The sequence below is a fragment of the Cetorhinus maximus genome, chromosome 18 (genome assembly GCF_964194155.1).
Source record: "Cetorhinus maximus chromosome 18, sCetMax3.hap1.1, whole genome shotgun sequence".
Classification (NCBI taxonomy): domain Eukaryota; kingdom Metazoa; phylum Chordata; class Chondrichthyes; order Lamniformes; family Cetorhinidae; genus Cetorhinus; species Cetorhinus maximus.
In genome coordinates, this window is record NC_135896.1 from 756,338 (window position 1) to 779,079 (window position 22,742).

General features: G+C 43.4%; 2 protein-coding genes across 4 annotated transcripts in view; one reads left to right on the forward strand and one right to left on the reverse strand.

Moving 5' to 3' along the window:
• The window catches only part of tmem63c (transmembrane protein 63C), a 148,651-nt gene extending 138,575 nt beyond the window's left edge, over nucleotides 1-10,076 (forward strand). The window contains exons 22-23 of the mRNA XM_078561929.1: nucleotides 7,283-7,357; nucleotides 9,180-10,076. Of these exons, the coding sequence (XP_078418055.1) occupies nucleotides 7,283-7,357; nucleotides 9,180-9,392 (288 nt within the window). The 3' untranslated portion in view covers nucleotides 9,393-10,076. The remainder of the gene's footprint in view (nucleotides 1-7,282; nucleotides 7,358-9,179) is intronic.
• A 4,378-nt stretch (nucleotides 10,077-14,454) lies between these two features.
• Nucleotides 14,455-22,742, reverse strand: part of pomt2 (protein-O-mannosyltransferase 2) — a 120,414-nt gene continuing 112,126 nt past the window's right edge. For all 3 annotated transcript variants that reach the window (XM_078561921.1, XM_078561922.1, XM_078561923.1), the window contains one exon: nucleotides 14,455-14,924. In XM_078561921.1, the coding sequence (XP_078418047.1) occupies nucleotides 14,819-14,924 (106 nt within the window). In that variant the 3' untranslated portion in view covers nucleotides 14,455-14,818. The remainder of the gene's footprint in view (nucleotides 14,925-22,742) is intronic.

Here is a 22,742-nt window from a genome sequence, read left to right on the forward strand (position 1 = left end):
TTCTAAATAAAACTGAATTATGATTACTACTACCAAAATGCCCTCCCACTAATACCCCTTCCACCTGCCCAGCTTCATTCCCTAAATCAAAGTTCAGAACCCATTTTCTTGTTGGCCTTGTTAGGTACTGGCTAAGAAAAAGTTCTCCTGAATGCATTTTAAGAATTCTGCGCCCTCTACACCATTTACAATGGTTATGTCCAATTAATATTAGGTTAGTTGAAATCCTGTATTATTGCTGTTTCTGCACTTCTCTGAAATTTACCTATATATTTTCTCTTCTATCTCCCTCTGACTGTTTATGGCGGGGGGGTGGGGAAGTATTCTATAGTACACTTCCAATAGTCTGATTACACCTCAGTGTAACCATACAGCCTTGTTTATTTCTTCAACCAATATTATGACCCCTATTCTTTCTTAAAATCCCCTCTCTATTCCATTTGAAAATTTTGTAATTGGGGATGTTGAGCTGCCATTCCTTCCCTTCTTTAAGCCATGATTCAGTAATAGCTATGATATACTTCCAACTATCTATCTGTGCCCTCAGCTCATCTGCCTTATTCACTAGACTTCTTGCGTTGAAGTATATAACACTAATCACTGAACAGCTCCTTCCTTGTCTATCTTCTATCCTTTGTTTCCTCATACTTGCTTTCTAATTTTCTGCCGTCTATTTCCAGCTTTGCTTCTCTCGTTTCTGAATCTGAGCTGTTTTCCAAGCTACTTAAAAGCCTCCCCAGAAACAAAAACTCCCTGTGAGGATATTAGATCAACCCATCCAGCTTGTCCTGCCTCTGAGAACCAGTCCCAGTGCTTGAGGATTAATAAATCCCTCTCATCTGTCCAGCCATGCATTAATCTGCATCTACCCTCTTATTTCTAAACTTACTCATGTGTAGCACCAGGAGTAACCTGGAGATTTGGAGATCCTATGTTTTAATTTATTTTCCAGCTTCCTAATAGCTGCCTGCAGGACCTCATACCTCTTTCTACCTTTGTCATTGATGCTGAGATGAGCCATGACCTCCAGCCTTCACCTTTCCTAATAATGTTCAGCAGAAGCTCAGTGACGTTCTTGACCCTGTCACCAGGGAGACAATACACTGTCCTGGAGTCATGTTTGAGCCTGCAGAAATGCTTAACTAATGAATGTCCTATCACAATTCAGCTGAGTTCCTGACCTTCTCCTCCCTCCCCGCCCTGCGCTCTGCACAGTCAAGCTACCCAAGGCTGTGGCCTTGTCACTAGCTGTATTCCAAGAGGAACCATTTCCCTCACTGGCATGAATACTGGTTGGAGAGTGAGATGCACTCAGGAGACTCCTGCACTATCTGCCTGGTCCTCGTTGATTATCTGGCGTTCTTTGCCTGCACAACTTTAAACTGTGAGGTGACCAGCCCCAGAAACATGCTATCCATACACCTCTTGTCCTTGACTCCAGCTGCTGTTCAAGCTTGAAAATCCAGAGCTTGAGCTCCTCCAGCTGATGAAACTTCCCACATGTGGCTGTACAGGGCAAAGGAATGAATGATAATGACCTGGAACTCACTGTTTACAAAGGTGGTGGAAGTGGAGACAATCAGTGATTTCCAAAGGAAATTGTATGGGCACTTGAGGGAAATAAACATGCAGGGACACATGGATTGAGCAGGGGAATGGGACTGACTAAATTGCTCTAAGAGCTGACATGAACTCAATGGGCTGAATGGCCTCCTGTGCTGTAATGACTATGGCTCTGATGTTCTGGAGTTTCCACATGGAACAGGATATGCATTCAACTAGACGAGGTGCTCTGCCATGGCTCTATTTATTAGACTACTGTCTAAACTTAACAGAAAGGAAACTTAAGATTTAAACTTAAGCCTACTTAAACTGACCAATTTAAAACTTACCACTTAAAATTTATTGGACCATTAATTAAATTTTTGGTTAACTCACTGCCCCAACTTAGAGAGGAAAAAAAGGCAAGAGTAATACTTACCAACCAGTGACCTACCTGCTGTTCTGTGTCATCACTCCTTGTATTTTTTGGCTATGTTTATGCTGCCTCCGCTCAGGATGTGCTCTATACGGAGCCTTCTGTCCCACTCTCTATATGCTGCCTCTGCTCCTCCTGCCTCCGCTCAGGTCCAGGCTCTGTCAGTGTCTATACGTGCAGTGTATATAAACTTCCAGAAGGCATTTGATAAGTTACCATGTAAACTAAAATTATTGGCCTGGTTTGATGATTGGTTAAACGGTGGGAAACACAGAATATAGATAATGGGTCTGTACTCAAATTGCAAGGAACTGATCAGTGATATCCGGTAAGGATCTGCATTGAGGCCTCAACTATTCATTGTTTGCTCAGGCCACAAAAATTTGTGGGTATAGTAAGCATGTAGCCAGATACAAAATTATAAAGAGACATTGACAGATTAAATAAGTGGCAGAACAGAGTGTCAGATGAATTTCAAGGCATTTAAGTGTAGTCATCATTTTGGACCAATAGGAAAGACCAGTATACAATTTAAATAATAAAGAGTTAAGAACAGTGGAGATCTAAAGGAATTGATGTATACAGATCACTAAAACACAATGGTCGGGTACAAAAAAATTGAAGAAGCTAATGGAACATTAGCCTTTTTATGGAGAGGGCTAGGATAGAAAGTGGAGGAAGTTCTGATACAGTATACAAAGCCCTGGTTAGACCACAGCTTGAGTCTTATGGCTCAGTTGGTAGCACTCCTGCCTCTAATCCAGAAGTCCCTGGGTTCGAGTCGAAGATAGTCATGGAAGGAGTGTTCCTAATGTTGCCCATCAGGTTATTAATCAGCCTGTGAATGCTGCCAATACTCCACATTGCCCTCCAAGGCACAAAAACCACATGTGGAACATCATGTACAGTTCTGGGCACTGTACCTTATAAAGAATATATTGACCTTGGAGTCCAGCACAGCTTCACCAGAATGCTACTACCTGGGACTTGTCTAAACAAAAATTAGTAACGTGTCTGGTTTTACCTTATATTCTTAACACTCAGAACCAACAGTCGTGAAATGGGATTGCAAGAGAAGTCGAAAGAGCGATTCCAGAGCAGGTAGATAGAGAGCCTTTGGTACAGAGTGATTAGTGACAGCTGTATGCTCGACAATTCTGTAAGCTGGTCAATTCCCAGCTGTCACATTTACCAGAACAGGCAGACGTCTGCATTGAAGCAACTGGATCACTGGTTTGTACATATAACCACTACCCCACTGCCCTCCCCAATTAGATCCCACCCTGTAACTCACTCGGGTATCTATTATTCTATATTTAGCCCCCCTGAAACCTTTGAATAGATTCCAGCCTGTAACTTGCTCTTGGGTTTGTGTTGCTGTATAATAAACTTCTCTAGCCTAACTTCTATACCCTCTAGACCCGCTTCCTCCGCCCTACCTGTGCTATCTCCTCTAGCCTCATTGAGTCATAACCCAAACAGCATGCTTCAATTTCCTTCCTAAAATCCACAAAAAAGACTTGGTAGACCCAATGTTTCAATCTGTTCTTGTCCCAGTGAACTGATTTCTTCCTTTCTTGACTCTATATTTCTCTTCTTACCTTTTCCCATCTATATGTGTGACTTTTCTGATGCCTTTCATCACTTAATCAGTTTCCAGTTTCCTGTCCATAACAGTCTCCTTTTCACCATGGATATCCAATCTCGCTAAATCTCCATCCCCCACTTCTTCCTTGAATGGAGGCCCAACCACTTCCCATCACCTTCCTGCACCTGACTGAAACTGCTCTCGCATTGAACAACTTCTCATTTAACTCCACTCACTTCCTTCAAATCATTCACTTTCTCCAAAGCAAATATGTTGCAATGGGTCATCATGGCATCCTTCTATCTACGTAAGATGATAGCCATGCAGCAACTCAAACCTGTCAGGGATGGGGCAGCTTCATATGGTGCACTTTTGCTGATGGCTGAAGAGGCCAATCCATGAGAAGCAGGTTCTGCCACAGGTACTGCATGTGAAGTGGTTATCGGATATGGTTATGGGTTGTTGTTTTCAGCATGGACACCTGTTGCCAAGCTGATGTAACCACCGATGGTCATGGTGGTGCATGCTGGCCCACAGGTGATGTCGCCATTTTCCTCGGTCGTTGGCTGGTTCTCTCAGGTGCGAGAATCGATGTTAAGGGCCTTCATGTCATGCTTGCAAGTGTCCGTGAAGTGGAGTTTTGGGCATTCAGCTAGTCATCTGAATCCAGCTACTTCACCACACAGAACATCATTGGGTATGTGACCATCCTCCATCCTGATAATGTACCCGAGACAGTGAAATCGCCGATGTTGGATGATTGGCAACATACTTGAGAGCTCTGCCATTGAGAAGACTGCAACATTCGGGATTTTTTCCTTTCATGACATGCTCAGAATGTGCCACAAACAGTAAAGATGAAAGTTGTTGAGCCTCCTTTCTCAATAGCTGTAAGTTATCCATGTTTCACAGCCATTCAAAAAGGTGCTGAGAAACACAGGCCTTAGGAAGCATCAGATTGGTCCTGAGAGTCAGCTTAATGTTATTCCATACACATTTTGTGAGTTGTCCAAAGGTAATAGCTGGTTTCCAAATGGGTATACCCTGTATTCAGGTTTGCATCAAGAGACAGATTGTCTGTCATCATAGAGCCAAGGTAGCAGAATTTGCTAACCACTTCCAGCAGGGTGTTATTTAGTAAGATCAGAGGTAGAGATGTGACATCCTGTCCCGTAACCACAATTTTCTTGATGCTTATAGTCAGGGAGAACAGGTTACAGACATGGGAGAGACAATCCATAAGTTTTCTTGTGAGCGACTGACTAGCGCAGCATTATCAGCATCGAGGAATTCTCTGATCAAAACTTGCTGCATGTTTGTCTTTGCTTTCAGCCTGGACAGATTGCAGAGCTGCTTTCTGACCTAGTGTGCAGGGAAGGCAAAGGTCAGCAGCATGGAGAAGAAGATACTAAAGAAAATGAGGGCTAGGACATAACCCTGTTTCTCTCCATTCTTCACTCTGAAACTGTCAGAAGTAGTGCTGTGAAACTTTACAGTAAAGTTGTTATGTTGTCATGGAAGGGGCAGATGAGAATGAGGAGCTTTGGTAGAGAGCCAACTATTCCCCCAAATCTTGTACAGCCCTGAAATAAAAACAGAAAATGCTGCAATACTTAGGAGGTCAGGCAGAATCTGTAGAGAGAGTTAACGTTTCAGGTCGATGACCTTTCATCAGAACATCAATTAACTCTGTTTCTGTCCACAGATGCTGCCTGACCTGCTGAGTATTTCCAGCATTTTCTGTTTTTATTTCAGATTTCTAATTTGCATGGCTTTTTTTTGTCCTCTGTTCTGGTGAAGGTATTGAATGCTTAAGTGAGAATGGATATGCTATGGGAGCCAATTGGTCCTAGCTATGCTTGCCTTCTTGTGGAATATGTGGAACATTCATTGTTGCAGGTCCTACTCAGGTCCTCCTCCATCACCTCTTTTTCCAGTATTGGATTGGTGTCATTTCAATGTCTCACCCTCAACTTGAAAACTTCAATTTTGCTTCCAAATTTGAATACTTCTTTCACCCTGAAGTGATCCATCTCTGACTCTCCTGTTCCTTGACTTTTCTGTCTCTATTTCTGCGGATAGCCTTTCAATTAATATTTACGATAAGCCCAATGACTGCCACAGTTACCTTGCTTCCTCATACTCTGCTTCCTGTAAGAACTCTATTCCCTTCTCCCAGTTTCTCTGTTTCATCTGTTCTGGGGGCCATTGACCATGCCTGTACCATTTCATACCCTTTCCCTACTCTCACAGTTTGGGTTTCTCAGGACCACTCAACTCCAGATTTCACTACAGCTTTAGCCCATACCTGGACAATACCTGGGCCATTTTCCACATTTACATTTTTAAAATTTATTCTTTAATGGGATGTGGGCATTGATGGCATCCTGCATTTCCCTTGAACCGAGTGGCTTGCCACACCATTTCAGATGGCATTTAAGAGTCAACCGCATTTCTGTGGGTCTGGAGTCACATGTAGGCCAGACCAGGTAAGGACAGCAGATTTCCTTCCCTAAAGGACATTAGTGACCCAGATGGGTTTTTCCAACAATCAACAATGGCTTCATGGTCACCATTACTGAGACTAGCTTTTCAATTAGCCTGGACTCCTGGATTACTAGCCTAGTGACATTACCACTATGTCACCGTCTCCCCCTAAATTGCCAGGTAGATGCCAGTGTTGTAGCTGTACTGGAACAGCTTGGCTAGGGGAAAGGCTAGTTCTGGAGCATAGTCTTCAGTACTATTGCCGGAAAGTAATCAAAGTCCATAACCTTTGCAGTATCCAGTGCCTTCAGCTATTTCTTGATATTATGTGGAACGAGTTGAATTGACTGAAGACTGGCATCTATGATGCTGGGGACCTCAGGAGGAGGCTGAGATGGATCATCCACTTGACATTTCTGCCTGAAGATTGTTGCAAATCTTCAGCCTTATCTTTTGCACTGATGTGCTGGGTTCCCCCATTATTGAGGATGGGGATATTTATGGAGCCTCCTCCTCCAGTGAGTTGTTTAATTGTCCATCACCATTCACAACTGGATGTGGCAGGACTGCAGAGCTTAGATCTGATCCGTTGGTTTTGGGATCACTTAACTCTGCCTATTGCATACTGCTTCCTCTGTGTGGCGTGCATGCATTACCACATCGTTTTGCCTTGCACCATGAACCCTTTTGTCATTTAATCTCTCCTGCCTTTCACCCTATCACAGAGCTTCTCTTTTGCTCTTCTTCCCCACCAACCATCACTTGCCCGAAACCTGTTACATTACTAACTTCTCCCAGTTCTGATGAAAGGTCACAGAACTGAAATGTTAACTCTTTCCCTCTCGACAGATGTTGTCAGACCTGTTGAGTATTTTCAGCATTTTCTATTTTTATGTTTATCTTTTCTAGCCCTGCTCATCAGCCCTCACTAGCAGGTGTTTGGGCTTACGTTCTTCCTAACCTCCCCTTGTTGTCATAACTCCACGAACACTGTTTATGTGACTCCACTTTCGGATACATGCCCAAACTCTGCTCTACCTCTTAATTTGTTATGGAATCATAGAATGGTTACAGCACAGGAGGCAGCCTTTCAGCTTCCCATTTCCATGCTGGCTCTCTGCAAGTGCAACTCACCTAGTCCCACTTCCCTGCCCTTACCTGTAGCCCTGCAAATTTTTCTTCAGATGTTACGGTAAATTTGATTCTCACATGTTACTCACTGTCCTCAGATGGCGGAGCAGGAGTCAGACGGTGTGTTCACAGATGGAGAACGGAGCAGTGTGTCGTCAACACCAAATTCCAATGTAAGTCATGGGCAGGGAGGAGACGGAGCAGGAAATAAAACAGCTTCAGTGGAAGCTCTTGGTATTTCTATCAGATTCTTTTGTGTTTAAAAATGCTAGGGCCAAGTGTGAGGCAGCCTGAGTTTGGGATTACACAGGGAGCTGCAAGGTGAGTTTCAGGCACTCTCATTTCAGTTGTTACAAGACACAAAAGGGTGGCATTTGCTAAACATTGAACTGATTCTTGAGGTTTAAAACTGCCCAACATGTGTAGCCCTTGTTTGAGAGGCTTCTAGGCAAACATAAAGCTGATTCAATAAATGGATTCAGTGACTAATGTCTGATGGTGAAATTTGCTATCGATGAACAGGATACGGATTGTTCAGTGGCTCGTGTCAAATGTTGCTGCATGATGGAGGCCATTCTCAACCCTCACCTCTCCATTATTGATTCTGCCTGTCTGCCACGCTGTTGGTCTTTGTTTACTTCCCTTGATTCTGGAAAGGTCCCAGCGGATTAATAAACTGCAAATATAACTTCTATTCAAGAAAGGAGGGAGACAGAAAGCAGGAAACTATAAGCCAGTTAGCCTAACATCTGTAACTGAGATAATGCTTGAATCCATTTTTAAGAAGGTAACAGCAGTACACTTAGAAAATCATAATGCAATCAGGCAGAGTCAGCATAGTTTTGCGAAAGGGAAATTGTGTTTGACAAATTTATTAAGAGTTCTTTGAGGAAGTAACAAGCAGAGTTGATAAAGGAGAACCTGTAGATGTGGTGTATTTGGATTTCCAAAAGACATTCAAAAAGGTACCACATAAAAGATTACTGCACAAGATAAAAGCTTATGGTGTTGAGGTTGATATATTAGCATGGATAGAGGATTGGTTATCTAACAGGAAGCAGAGAGTCGGGATAAATGGGTGGTTTTTGAGTTGGCAAACTGTAACTAGTAGAATGCCACAGGCATCAGTGCTGACGCCTCAACTATTTACAATCTATATCAATGACTTGGATGAAGGGACCGAAGGAATGGTGGCTAAATTTGCTGACGACACAAGATAGGTTGGAAAGTAAATTGTGAAGAAGACATAAGGAGGCTACAAAGTGACATAGATATGTTAGGTGAGTGAACAAAGATCTGGCAAATGAAGTATAATGTGGGAAAATGTGAAATTGTCCATTTTGGCAGCAAGAATAAAAAAGAACCGTATTATCTAAATGGTGAGAGATTGCAGAGCTCAGCGATTCAGAGGGATCTGGGTGTCCTAGTGCATGAATCACAAAAGGCTAGTGTGCAGGTACAGCAGGTAATTAGAAAAGCTAATAGAATGTTATCATTTATTGTGAGGGGAATTGATTACAAAGTAGGGAGGTTATGCTTCAGTTGTGCAGGGCACTGGTGAGATCACATCTGGAATATTGTATACAGTACTGGTCTCCTTATTTAAGGAAAGATGTAAATGTGTTGGAAGCAGTTCGGAGAAGGTTCACTAGACTAATACCAGGAATGGATGGGTTGTCTTATGAGGAAAGGTTGGACAGGTTAAGATTGTATCCACTGGAGTTTAGACTTTGGAATTCTCTTACCCAGACAGAAATGGAGGCTAGGTTATTGAATATATTTAAGACTGAGTTAGGCAGATTTTTGATTGACAAGGGAGTCAAGGATTATGGGGGCCAGGCAGGAAAGTGGAGTTAAGGCCACAGTCAGATCAGATTGACTGGCAGAGCAGGCTTTGAATGGCCTACTCCTGTTCTTATTACAATCTTACATTCTTGTGATCTTTATTACTCTGGCTGCTTTCTGTGCTAACCACTTTCTCTGATTGATTTCCAGGTGTTTGTTGCAGCTGTTCTCCAGGATCCTGAACTGGGACTAACGCCTGCTGCATCCCCTGCACATCAAACGTATGGAACCATGGAAAATCGTGCTGATGAGACCAAATCTGAGGACTCTGTAAGAATACAAAACTTCGAAACAGATTTGGAAAGTGTGCAGCGTGAGCCAACTGCTGGGTCAGTGATGGACAGTGAGATTCGCTATCACTAGGAGCTGCTGGGGATAACCATACAATAGTAGATTGTAACTGAGGAATGTATCTCTCTAGAGGCTCTCGATTTTAACGCCACAGACACCTGCTGACTGTGGAGGCAATTGAGGCTATGGAGCTTTTGTGAAGAGGTGGGTTGGAGCCAATTAACTGATTGCTTTGTTCTGTAACTCTGCCTGCGATAGCAACGTGGCCAAGAATGTCCAGGCTACCAGCATGTCCCAGTGAATGCTGCATGTTTCTGAGTGCCCAGACAGTGTGTTGTACCGAGTCTGCCTCCACATGGGAGCTGGAACGCTGCTGAAACATGCTCCTATCAAAAGGTGCCACACTACATAGAAAACAATGTGGCTGAAGCCAGCCATCCTCTCTTACTGACCAAATATATCGACAAGGCCTGGCATCCTGTGATTTTATTAAGATATATATATATAATATATACAGTTTCAGACCAATTGTCTCTTGCTTTGTTGCTGCGTAATTTGTTGATTTAAATTGAGCAAGTGATAAACGCTATGGTGTTTTTCTCCTTAATCCAGAAGCATTCTGGGTCTTTATTTCACTTGACATTTCACTGCCTGCCCCATTCTGTCCTCTTCCCCACCGCCCCCCTCTCCCCTCTCACTGCCTGTTTTTCCTTCCCTACCGTACATTTTACTGATTCATGTTAATTACTGCATTTCCCATAGATCCCTGCATTCCTGTGTTTACATTCCCATTGATGCTTGTATTCCTGCATTCCCCAGTATTCCTGAATATTCACAGTATCTTTCCCCTGCTGCCACTGTGCAGTGCTCATTCTTCACACTGATCTGAAATACAGCAAGCGGTCTAACTGGATAGGCAGGGGAGAGGGGTCATCAAGTAGACAGACGTGGTGTATTCAGACAGGCAGGGGTGTAATTAGACAGATTTTTTTTTGTGGTGGAAGGGGCTGTAATTTGACACCTGCATGTAAGACACTTTTGGACTGTGAGCACTTAACTACAGAATGAACATGGCAAGCAAGGTGGAAAGCAGAGGTTTATGCATTTACATTATTCAAACTAATGGGACCTTATATTGACTACAAAGAAAGGCAACTTGTGTGCACCCCCACTCAAGCTGAAGAATCAAGTCATCCCAGTATCAACATAGAACAGGAGCCTTTTTTAAAAATTAATTTACAGGATGAGGGTTTCACTGGCTGGGCCAGCATTTATTATCCATCCCTAATTGCCCTCGAGAAGGTTGTGGTGGTGAGCTGCCTTCTTGAGCTGCTGCAGCCCATGTGGTGTAGGCCACCCACAGTGCTGTTAGGGAGGGAGTTCTAGAATTTTGACCCAGCGACAGTGAAGAAACGGCGATATATTTCCAAGTTAGGATGGTGAGTGGCTTGGAGGGGAACTTCCAGGTGATGGTGTTCCCATGTATCTGCTGCCCTTGTCCTTCTAGACAGTGGTGGTCATGGGTTTGGAAGGTGCTGTCTGAGGAGTCTTGGTGAGTTTCTGCAGGGTGTCTTGTAGATGGTACACACTGCTGCTACTGTGTGTTGGTGGTGGAGGGAGTGGATGTTTGTGGATGTGGTGCCAATGAAGCGGGGCTGCTTTGTCCTGGATGGTGTCAAGCACCTTGAGCGTTGTGGGAGCTGCACTCATCCAGGCAAGTGGAGAGTATTCCATCACACTTCTGACTTGTGCCTTGTGGATGGTGAGGCTTTGGGCTTTGGGGAGTCAGGAGGTGAGTTACTCACCAGGATTCCTAGCCTCTTACCTGCTCTTGTAGCCACAGTATTTATATGGCCCCTCAACCTGTTCCACCATTCAACAAGATCATGGCTGCAATCTAACTTCACATAACTGCCTTTGGTCGATATCCCTTAATATCTTTGGTTAATGAAAATCCGTCAATCTCAGCTTTAAAATTAATTGATTTAGCAACAATTGTCCTTTGCATAAGAGAGTTGTAAACTTCTTGCACCCTTTACTTGTTACCTAACTTCACTCCTGAAACATCAGGCTCAATTTCTTTCGACTATTCTCCCTAGTCTGAGATTCCTCAACATGCAGAAATAGTTTCTGTCTTTGTATATTGAAAACTTCAAATAAATCACCCCTTAATCTTATAAATTCCAAGGAATATAATTGGAGCTGTTCAGTCTCTTCTCATAATTATAACCCAAGTATCATTCTAGTAAACCTACACTGCAATCCCTCCAAAGTCAATATATCTTTCCTAAACACCCAGACTGCACTCAGTAACGCTAGGTGTGATCTAACCAGAATTGAAGCATGACTTCTACCCCTTTGTATTCTAGTCCTCTAGATGTAAAGACCATTAGACTTTTTGATTTTCTTCTCTATCCATTCATGATGTTTTAATGATCCACATACTTTCTGTACCATCATCTAAGTTGTTAATAAATATAGTGACTAGTTGAGTCAGTATTGGGGCAACAGCAAGTCCATCTATGTAATCATAGCCTGTGTATTGTGCAGTTGCTTGCTGGAACTATGAAGGGCTTGAACTACCCTGATCCAAGTTTGATTAGTATAGTATTAGAAGCCAGTTCAAATAGTGCAATCCCTTTAAAATCCACTTGAAGAGAAACTCAGGACACCCTAGTTCCATTATTGTAAAATTAAAGGATTATTAATTGAGAAGAGAATAATTATTAAAGTATAGAGTCTTAGAGGTCTACAGCACAGAAAAAGGCCCTTCGGCCCATCGAGTCTGCACCGGTCAAACAAGTGCCTAACTATTCTAATCCCATTTTCCATCACTGAGCCCATTGCCTTGTATGCCAAGACATCGCAAGTGCACATCCAAATACTTCTTAAATGTTATGAGGGTTTCTGCCTCTACCACCCTTTCAGGCAGTGAGTTCCAGATCCCCACCACCCTCTGGGTGAAAAAATTCTTCCTCACATCCCTTCTAAACCTCCTGCCCCTTACCTTAAATCTATGGCCCCTGGTTATTGATCCCTCCACCAAGGGGAAAAATTCCTTCTTGTCTACCCTATCTATGCCCCTCATAATTTTATACACTTCAATCATGTCCCCCCTCAATCTCCTCTGCTCCAGGGAAAATAACCCCAGTTGATCCAATCTCTCCTCATAACTAAAACTCTCCAGCCCAGGCAACATCCTGGTAAATCTCCTCTGCACTCTCTCTAGTGCAATCACATCCTTCCTATAATGCGGATTCCAGAACTGCACGCAATACTCTAGCTGTGGCCTAACCAGCGTTTTATACAGTTCCAGCATAACCTCCCTGCTCTTAATAATAAATTACAAAACTTTATAGCCAATAGACCTTCCATCCTAACAAATCCGAGATGTTTTTCTTTGAGGCATTTAGTGTAATCCCACTCGCCATATCTATGCCCATAAATATCCCACCCAGTCTAATTCCACTCTCCATGACCATACTTATAAATATCTCACCCAGTCTAATCCCACTCTCCACACGCATTCTCTTAATACCTCACCTAGTCTAACACCAGGCTTGGTGCCAGGGAGACGTAGTTTGAGTTAACTCAAAATATATCTGCCATCTTGGAAAGTGGATCTGTCTTGGAGGCAGACAATTTACAAGCATATGAATATCACATTTAAGATGGGAATTTGCTGTCTAATGTACCAGATGGCAGATCCAAGAATCCCAGAGGAAGATGAAACAATCAACTCAAGTGAACAAATCAAAAGAACAAGTTTCAGAGGTTGTTGATAAAGCTGTAAATGTATCTGTAGTAAGATAAACCAATCAAATGTATCCTTCAGCCTCGCTCAGTGAAGTTCTTAAACTTGTGAACTATATAAAGAGTCTGTCTAGGTATAAATTAATCCTTGGTCATTGAGATCAGTATTACCTTAAAACAGAGCTATTGCTAGCTTCCAGGGAATTATCGCAACTGCCTTCGTAACCTCAATTATTACTTGCACTAATATCTGCTAAATATTTTATGTATTTCAATGCTGCAAATTGTGCTATGAGATTAATAAACAATGTAATTGTGACTTTATGGTCAGAATTTCTCTTTGAATGAATTAACCCATCCTGCCGAATCCTAATAGGAGACTGGTGATATCTGAATGGATTGGTGCAGGATGATTTCGGCATCTAATGCTTCCTACAAGGTCCAAAGGTGAGGGGCCAATGCATTGACAATGTTGCTGCATTGCTATAAATACAGATCTGGTTGACCAGAAAAAAGTGTGCAAAATTACAAACACCTAAGGGACTTGCATAAGAGATTTCCAAACTGGTGATTGTGTTATACAGTAAACTGGATGAGCCAAGTCCTCCTTTTCACCCTCACCTGGGTTTGTATCTACAACACATCCTGCTGGTCTCCAGCTATCAGTTCATTGGAGTCGCTTGATCTTTTCCATCGAGAGGGGGACGCTCTGCCCTTTTGGCAGCTCCACGGGACTAAGTGGCTGAAGATTCCAACCTAATTGGAGGGAATTCATGTTCAGCAGGGCCCCCACCAAGACCCCTCTCTCCATGTGCTGCAGCTGCTCAAGCATGAAATGCTAGGGGGGGGTTAGGGGGTGCAGGTAGAGGGCAGTTAGCAACTGGCACATTACCTGATGCACTGGGGGTGCAGGGCTGTGAACGCAGGTGGAAGGCAGTTCTGGAATTTTAAGATTTTTTAAAATGTATTCTTTCGCAGGGTAGGCCCTCATTTGTTGCTCTTCCCTAATTCCCAAGCTCTGACCGGCTTTTGTAGTCACAGCTAGTTCAGTTAAGTTTCTGGTCGATGGTAATGCTACTAAATGTCAAGGGGAGATGGTTAAATTCTCTTGGAGACAGTCATTGCCTGGCACTTGTGCAGCTTGAGTGTTGTTCTGTCCCCCTACTGGAGAATCACATTGCTTTTACAAATGTTACTAGATTTACCATATAAAGATTGGGCACTCTGTAGTTGAAAACGTTTTTTGTGGTGTGGTAGCAGCCGTTATGTGCATAGGTTTTAGGAACAGGAGGCCACCTGAGAGCAGGCAAAAAGGAGGAATAATTCCCAAACCCCTCCCCCCCGCCCCCATTGTTTTTCTGCAGCTCTATGCGTGCACACATTTCACTGTTTCAAATTATTTTTATTATACAACATATACAGAACATTTCAAAAAAATTTTGCTTCAGTCTTTAGCTCCATTGTTGCAGTTCAACATCTATGTCAAAAGCTACAGCAGCTTCTGGCTAGCTGCAAGTTAAAGGAAAACATCTTCAGAATAAAGCATGTGCTTTATTAACTGGCTATTACACACATTAGTTCCAAGAGGACAACAATAAGTGCATCACTCACTTTGAAGGCAAAAGAGCGAATCAAAAGCTTAAGGCGAAGGCAGTGGTCCTGTCCTCTATTCAAAACCTTTAGTCCAACCTTATGCCAGTGACAATTAACAGCTGCCATGTCCCATCGCTGACTTCTGGTAAAGTTTAGAACTCCCAGGATTCGAGCCACCTCAATCCTGCCATTGGACTGTGAGGATCCTGAGCAAGTGGACCGATCATCCCATAGGAAAGGGGGTGGAACAAGTAGAAACTGAAATGTAAAAAAATAATTTCCAGTGTAATTTCAACCACACTTGGAGAAACAACTTGTCACTGGGTTTAGATTCTGCAGTAGCTAAAAAGAGACTCTGGATGCACGGCAGGAGCAAGCAGGGCCACGTGAGCCAAGATCTCAGTCATTACAGCACAAAGGTTGGCCATTTGGCCCAAAGAGTCAGTGTTGGCTCTCTGTAGGGCAATCCAGTCAGTTTCATTCCCCGTTCTATCTTTGTGGCCCTGCATGGTTGTTTTCCTTATGTGCCCATCCAATTTCCATTTGAAATTATTTATCATGTCTGCTTCTACCACCCTTGTAAGTAGAGTTCTAGGTCATTACCACTCTCTGCATAATGTTTTTCCTCACATTTCCCTTCATCTCTTGCCAAAAAACCTTAAGTCCTTGTATCATCAGTTAACAGGAACAACCTTTTAAAAAATCTAAACATTTTATTTTTTGGACACTTCTCAAATCTCTACTGAATCTCCTTTGCTCCAAGAACAACCCCAGCTTCTCCAACCTAACCCTGTAACTAAAATCCCTCAGCCCCGAAATCATTCTCATAAATCTCTTCCACACCATCTCAAGGGGGTTCATATCCTTCCTAAAGTTACACCGCAATTCCTAATCTGGACAGGCTGACCAGGGAATTACTAACCAATACTCCAATCAGGAGAGAGGGAATGTGGTGTGGTGTTAATGGAAGAGGAACCATAGAAAAGTTACAGCATAGAAGGAGGCCATTTGGCCCATCTTGTCCATGCCAGCCCAAGGACACCCAGGTGCCCCTTCGAATCCCACCTTCCTGCACCCGGCCCATAGCCCTGCAGCTTACAGCACTTAAGGTGCAGATCCAGGTACTTTTTAAAAGAGTTTAGAGTTTCTGCCTCTACCACCAACTTGGGCAGCGAATTCCAGACACCCACTACCCTCTGCATTAAAAAGTTCTTCATGTGCTCCCTACACCTTCTGCCACTTATCTTGAATCTATGTCCCTTGGTTCTAGAATTCTCTCCATCAAGGGAAACAATTTTATCCTGTCCACTCTAGCTATTCCCCTCATAATTTTATACACCTCAATCAAGTCACCTCTCAGCCTTCTTTGTTCTAAGGAAAATAACCCCAACCTATCCAATCTCTCCTCGTAGCTACACTTTTCTAACCCTGACAACATTCTTGTAAACCTCCTCTGCACTCTCTCCAGAGCTATTACGTCCTTCCTGTAATGTGGTGACCAGAACTGCACACAATACTCCAGTTGTGGCCTCACCAGTGTTTTATACAATTCCAACATATATCCTTACTTTTATATTCTATACCTCTGCCAATGAAGGAGAGCATTCCATATGCCTTCTTTACAACCTTGTCTACTTGAACTGCTGTCTTCAGGGACCTGTGTACTTGTACGCCAAGATCTCTCACTTTATCTACCCCTCTTAGTATATTCCCATTTATTGTGTAATCCCTGTAACTGTTTGACCTCCCTAAATGTATGACTTCACACTTCTCTATGTTAAAATCCATCTGCCACTTTACCGCCCACTCCACCAACCCATCTATATCGTTTTGGAGATTATGGCTATCCTCTACACTATCCACTACTCGGCCAATCTTTGTGTCATCTGCAAATTTCCCAATCGTGCCCCCCACGTTCACGTCCAAATCGTTAATATATAACACAAACAGCAAGGGTCCCAACACCGAGCCCTGTGGAACACCACTTGAGACAAATTTCCATTCACAAGGGAATCCATCGACCAGGAGGAAGAACATTATCTTTATTTGTATTTTGGGGTTCTACTTGGCAAAAAGGAGGTTACTTGGAACATAGAAAAGCAAACGGGAGTTTCAAAAACACAAACTGCCAGGCATTGAGGGAATGCAATGCCTGAGATTGAGTGACTCAGTTAGTCTCAATTTGGGGCACCTAGAGTCAAATCCAGTCCAAACATCTTCCATTGAGACTACTTTTTTGTGCTTCACAATATGAGGAAATCTGTATCTTCCACTGATTCAGTTTGAGGGCGAGCATCTCGGGCCTCAAACCAGTGCCCTCAACTTAAATAAGCGCAATTAGAGGTATGAAGAAAGAGTTGTCTAAAGCGGGCTGGGAAAATAGACTAAGGGGAAGGTCAGTGGATGAGCAGTGGCAGACATTTAAGCAGATATTTCATAACGCTCAGCAAAAATTTATCCTTGTCAAAGAGAAGGGCTCGATGAGAAGGATGAATCACTCGTGGTTAACAAAAGGTGGTCAAGGAAAGTATCCAATCAAAAACTAAGGCATACAAAGCGGCGAAAACTAGTGGTGGACCAGAGGATTGGGAATTTTTTTTTTAGGAACCAGCAGCTGATGACTTAAAAACTAATAAAGATGGAGAAAATTTATTATGAAAGTAAATTGGCAAGAAATATAAAAACATCAAAAGCTTCTGCTGGAATATGAAAAGAAAGTGGCTAAAGTGAGAGTGGGACCCTTGGAGGATGCACCTGGAGAATTGATAACAGGGAATAGGGAAATGGCAAATAATTTAAACCAATATTTTGCATCTGTCTCCATGGTGGAGGACACTATAAACATCCCAAAGATATCAGATAAGCAAGGAGCTAATGGGAGGAAAGATCTTGTAACAATTTCTATCACGAGGGACAAAGTATTTGACAAACTAATGGGACTGAAGGTAGACAAGTTGCCAGGACCTGATGGCCTACGTGCAAGGGTTTTTAAAGGAGGTGGCTGCAGAGAAAGTGGAGGCATTGGTAGAAATATCCCAGGACTCAAGATTCCAGGAGGGTCCCAGTGGATTGGAAAATTGCTAATGTGACGCCCCTGTTCAAGAAGGGAGTGAAACAAAAAGCAGGAAATTAAAGGCCAGTCAGCCTAATATCTCTTGTTGGGAAAATGCTAGAGTCCATTATTAAGGAAGAAATAGGACATTTAGAAAGGCTTAACTCAATCGAACAGAGCCAACATGGTTTTGTGAAAGGGAAATCATATTTGACAAATTTGCTAGAGTTCTTTGAGGATATAACAAGCAGAGTTGATAAAGGGGAACCGGTAGATGTAGTGTATTTGGATTTCCAGAAAGCATTCGATAAGGTGCCACATAAAAGGTTATCGCACAAGATAGGAGCTCACGGTATTGGGGGTAATATATTAGCACGGATTGAGGATTGGTTAATACACAGAAAACAAAGTTGGAATGAATGGGAAATGCTAGAAAAACTCAGCAGAGCTCCAAGACAAATCATATGGATGCAAAAGGTTAACTCTGTCTTTCTTTCCACAGATGCTGTTAGACTTGCTGAGTTTTTCCAGCATTTTCTTTTTGTTTCAGGTTTCCAGCATCAGCACTATTTTGCTTTTATTGGAATTAATGGGTCTTTTTCATATTGGAAAGACGTAAGTAGTGGTGTGCCACAAAGATCAGTCTTAGGGCCTCAATTATTCACTATCTATATTAATGACCTGGAGGAGGGGGCAAAGTGTAATGTATCCAAATTTGTTGACGAAACAAAAATAGATGGGAGAGCATGTGATGAGGACATAAGGAATCTGCAAGGGTTGAGTGAGAGGGCAAAAACTCAGCAGGTGGAGTTTAATGTAGGAAAGTGTGAGGTCATGCACTTGGTAGGAAGAATCAAAAGGCAGACTATTAATTAAATGGACAGAGACTCCAAAAAAGTGCAGCACAGAGGGATCTGGGTTTCTTGTGCATGAAACACAAAAGGTTAGCATGCAGGTGCAGCAAGTAATTAAGGCAGCAAATGGAATTTTGGCCTGTATTGCTAGGGGTTTGGAGTTTAAAAATAGGGAAGTCTTGTACAACTGTACAGGGTGTTGGTGAGGCCACACCTGGAGTACTGTATACAGTTTTGGTCCCCATATTTAAGAAAGGATTTGAGGAGAGATTGGATAGACTGGAGTTATTTTCCCTGGAGCAGGGGAGATTGAGGGGGGGGCATGATTGAGGTGTATAAAATTATGAGGGGCATAGATAGTGTAGACAGGAAGGAACTTATCCCCTTGGTGGAGGGATCAATAACCAGGGGGCATAGATTTAAGGTAAGGGGCACGAGGTTTGGCAGGGATGTGAGGAAGAATGCTTTCACCCAGAGGGTGGTGTGAATCTGAAACTCACTACCTGAAAGGGTGGTAGAGGCAGAAACTCTCAATATTTAAGTAGTATTTGGATGTGCACTTGCAATGCCATGGTAAGCAAGGCTATGGGCCTAGTGCTGGAAAATGGGATTAGAATAATTAGGTATTTGTTTGACCGGCACAGACTTGATGGGCCGAAGGGCCTTTTTCTGTGCTGTAGACCTCTATGACTATGGCATTGGAGGCAGTTCAAAAGAGATTCACTAGGCTGATTCCTGTTATGAAGGGGTTGACTTAGCAAGAACTGCTACACAGGTTAGGCCTTTATTCATTAAGAGTTTATAAGAATGAGGGGTGATCTTATTGAAACGTACAAGATTCTGAGGGGGTTTGACAGGGTAGATGTTGAGATGATGTTTCCACTATTGGGGGAATGTCGAACTAGGGGACATAGTTACAGAATAAGGGGACACTCATTTAAAACAGATGCGAAGGAATTTCTTCTCCCATGAGGTAGTGAATGACTGGAATTCACTACCCCAGAGAGTTGTGGAGGCTAGATCACTGAAAGTATTTAAAGAGGAGGTAGCCAGATTTTTGAAATATCAGGGAGTTGAGGGCTATGAGGAACTGGCACAAAAGAGGATTTGAGGCCTGGGGCAGATCAGCCATGATCTTATTGAATGGCGGGGCAGGCTTGAAGGGTTGAATAGCCTACTCCTGCTCCTATTTCTTATGTTTGTACGATTTTATATCCAGTTCTGGGTATTCCATAACAAAAACTCTTTTTAAGCGGACAGGACATTAAACCTGCTTCATCACTCCCAACCAGGATGTGATGGGGAGCTGCATCTCACTCCAAGTCTCCACTGCTTCTTTTGCGAATCACCCTAAATCAGTGCCCTCTGCTTCTTGATCCTTTCGTCAACAGGAACAGTTTCTCCCTATCTGTCCAGTGCCCTCATTTTACCATCTCTGTCAAATTACCTCTTAATCTCAAACAAAAACAGAAAATGCTGGAAAAACTCAGCAGATTTGGCAGCATCTGAGGAGAGAGAAACAGAGTTAACATTCCAAATCCATAATGATTCTTCTTCAGAGCTAAAGGGAAGTAGAAATGTGATGTAATTTATATTGTTTAAGGGGGGTGGAGCAGGTGAAGCTGGGCAGATGGGCAGTGATAGGTGGGGACAAAGGAGAGATTGACAAAGATGTCATGAACACAAGACAAAGGAAGGAGTGTTAATGGTGGTGGTGAAGGCTAAAGGTGGTGCTGATAGTGGCATAAAGGTAAGAAAGCAGAGTGTATTAATCGCAGAGCAAGGCTCCGCGCTCTGAAAGAACAACATGGAACAAGTGACAGATGGCCCTGTGGGGGAGGGGTTGTGGTTGGGGAAAAAGGATTAAAAATATGTAAGTAAATAAATAATAATAAATCTGAAAAAAGGGTTTAAAAAAGGGGTAAAGATAGAGGAGAGAGTTTATGATCTAAAGTTGTTGAACTCAATATTCAGTCCGGAAGGCTGTAAAGTGCCTAGTCGGAAGATGAGGTGCTGTTCCTCCAGTTTGTGCTGGGCTTCCCTGGAACATTGAGGCAGGCCAAGGACGGACATTTGGGCATGAGAGCAGGGTGGAGTGTTAAAATGGCAAGCGACAGGGAGGTCTGGGTCATGCTTGCAGACGGACCGAGGGGGTTCCGCAAAGCGGTCACCCAGTCTGCGTTTGGTCTCTCCAATGTAGAGGAGACCACATTGGGAGCAGTGAATGCAGTAGACTAAATTGAAGGAGGTGCAAGTGAAATGCTGCTTCACCTGAAAGGAGTGTTTGGGCCCTTGCACAGTAAGGAGGTAGGAAGTAAAGGGGCAAGTGTTGCACCTTCTGTGATTGCATGGGAAGGTGTGTGGGAGGGGGATGAGGTGTTGGGGGTGATGGAGGAGTGGACCAGGATGTCCCGGAGGAACGGTCCTTATGGAATGCCAACGGGGGTGGTGGGGGGGATGGATGCAGGAGAAGGGTTGGACATGGTTGAGGGCCCTGTCAACCACATCAGAGCAGATGCAATGGAGGCGAAGGGACTGAGAGAATGCAAGAATCCTTACAGGAAGCAGGATGTGAGGAGCCGTAGTCAAGGTAGCTGTGGGAGTTGGTGGGCTTGTAATAAATATTGGTACACAGTCAAAAGAACAACCCTAGCTTCTCCAATCTATCCACATTGCTGGAACCATTCCAGTGAATCTTTTCTGCATCCTTTCTAATGCTTCGCATCCTTCCTACAGTTTCTTTTGAATGCTTTGTCCATTCACTTACACTCTCTTCAATCCTGGCTTTTGGCTACTTTCCCTCACTCCTCCAAGTTCTTCCAATTACACAGCGATGGCTTTCTCCCAGGAGCACGAATGGATCTCCAGTCGTGATTATAATAAGGTACTACTATTTCCTGACTACAGAATTCCCCACAATGACATTTCCAATTCTTGGCTTGGCCGTGTCTCACCAGCCCCCAGCCACCCCAACTTGCCCCCCCCGACCCCTGTCATCGCGGATACTTTGTTGCTCCACAGTACCACAACACTGTTCAGGACCACACTTCTGAGTCATGGTCATTGACCATCTCATATTTTTCCAACATCGAGTATCTGGTAACTCAATGGCTCCCTGCCTGTGAATCTGTCTCCCTCTGACCTTTAGATGGTCTCCCACTTCAACATGGGAAGGCGAATAGGGAGATTTGAACGTCTACAAGGTAATAGGACAAACAAAACTTTCAGATAATGTACAAAGGAAATAGTAAAGGCTTTTCTCAACAAAAGAGTACAAATAGTCAGAGGGTAGGATCACTGGAGATGAAGGATTGGATAACTGTGGAAGATGAAGGAATGGCAGAGACAATAAAGAAATATTTGGCAACATTTTTTCTAAGCAATGCCAACAACAATATTGCAGCTGCACTTGTGAAGCTAAAACAATTGTGAGATGGCTGAACAAAAATTGCTTTTAAAGTAGCAGAATTCGAAGTGTAGCATTTGCGCCACACAAGTGCCAGGCAATGGCCATCTCCAACAAGAGAGAATCTAACCATCACCCTTGATATCCAATGGCATTACTATCACTGAACCCCCACTAACAATATCCTGGGGGTTACCATTGACCAGAAATTGAACTGGACCAGCCATATAAATACTGTGGCTTCAAGAGCAGGTCAGAGGCTGGGAATCCTGCAATGAGTAACTCACCTCCTGACTCCCCAAAGCCTGTCTACCATCTACAAGACACAAGTCAGGAGTGTGATGGGATACTCCCCACTTGCCTGGATGAATGCAGCTCCTCAACACTCAAAGAAGCTTGACACCGTCCAGGACAAAGTAGCCTGCTTGATTGGCACCACATCCACAAACATTCTCTCCCACCACCACCGACGCACAGTAGCAGCAGTGTGTACCACCTACAAGATGCACTGCAGGAATTCACCAAGGTTCCTTCGACAGCACTTTCCAAACCCAGGACCATTACCATCGAGAAGGACAAGGACACCACCCCCTGGAAGCTCCTCTCCAAGTCACTCACTATCCTGACTAACTATTCCTTCACTGTCACTGGGTCAAAATCCTGGAACTCCCTTCCTAACAGCACTGTGGGTGTACCTACATCAAATGTTCTTCAGCAGTTCAAGGCAGCAGCTCAGCACCACCTTCTCAAGGGTATCTAGGGAT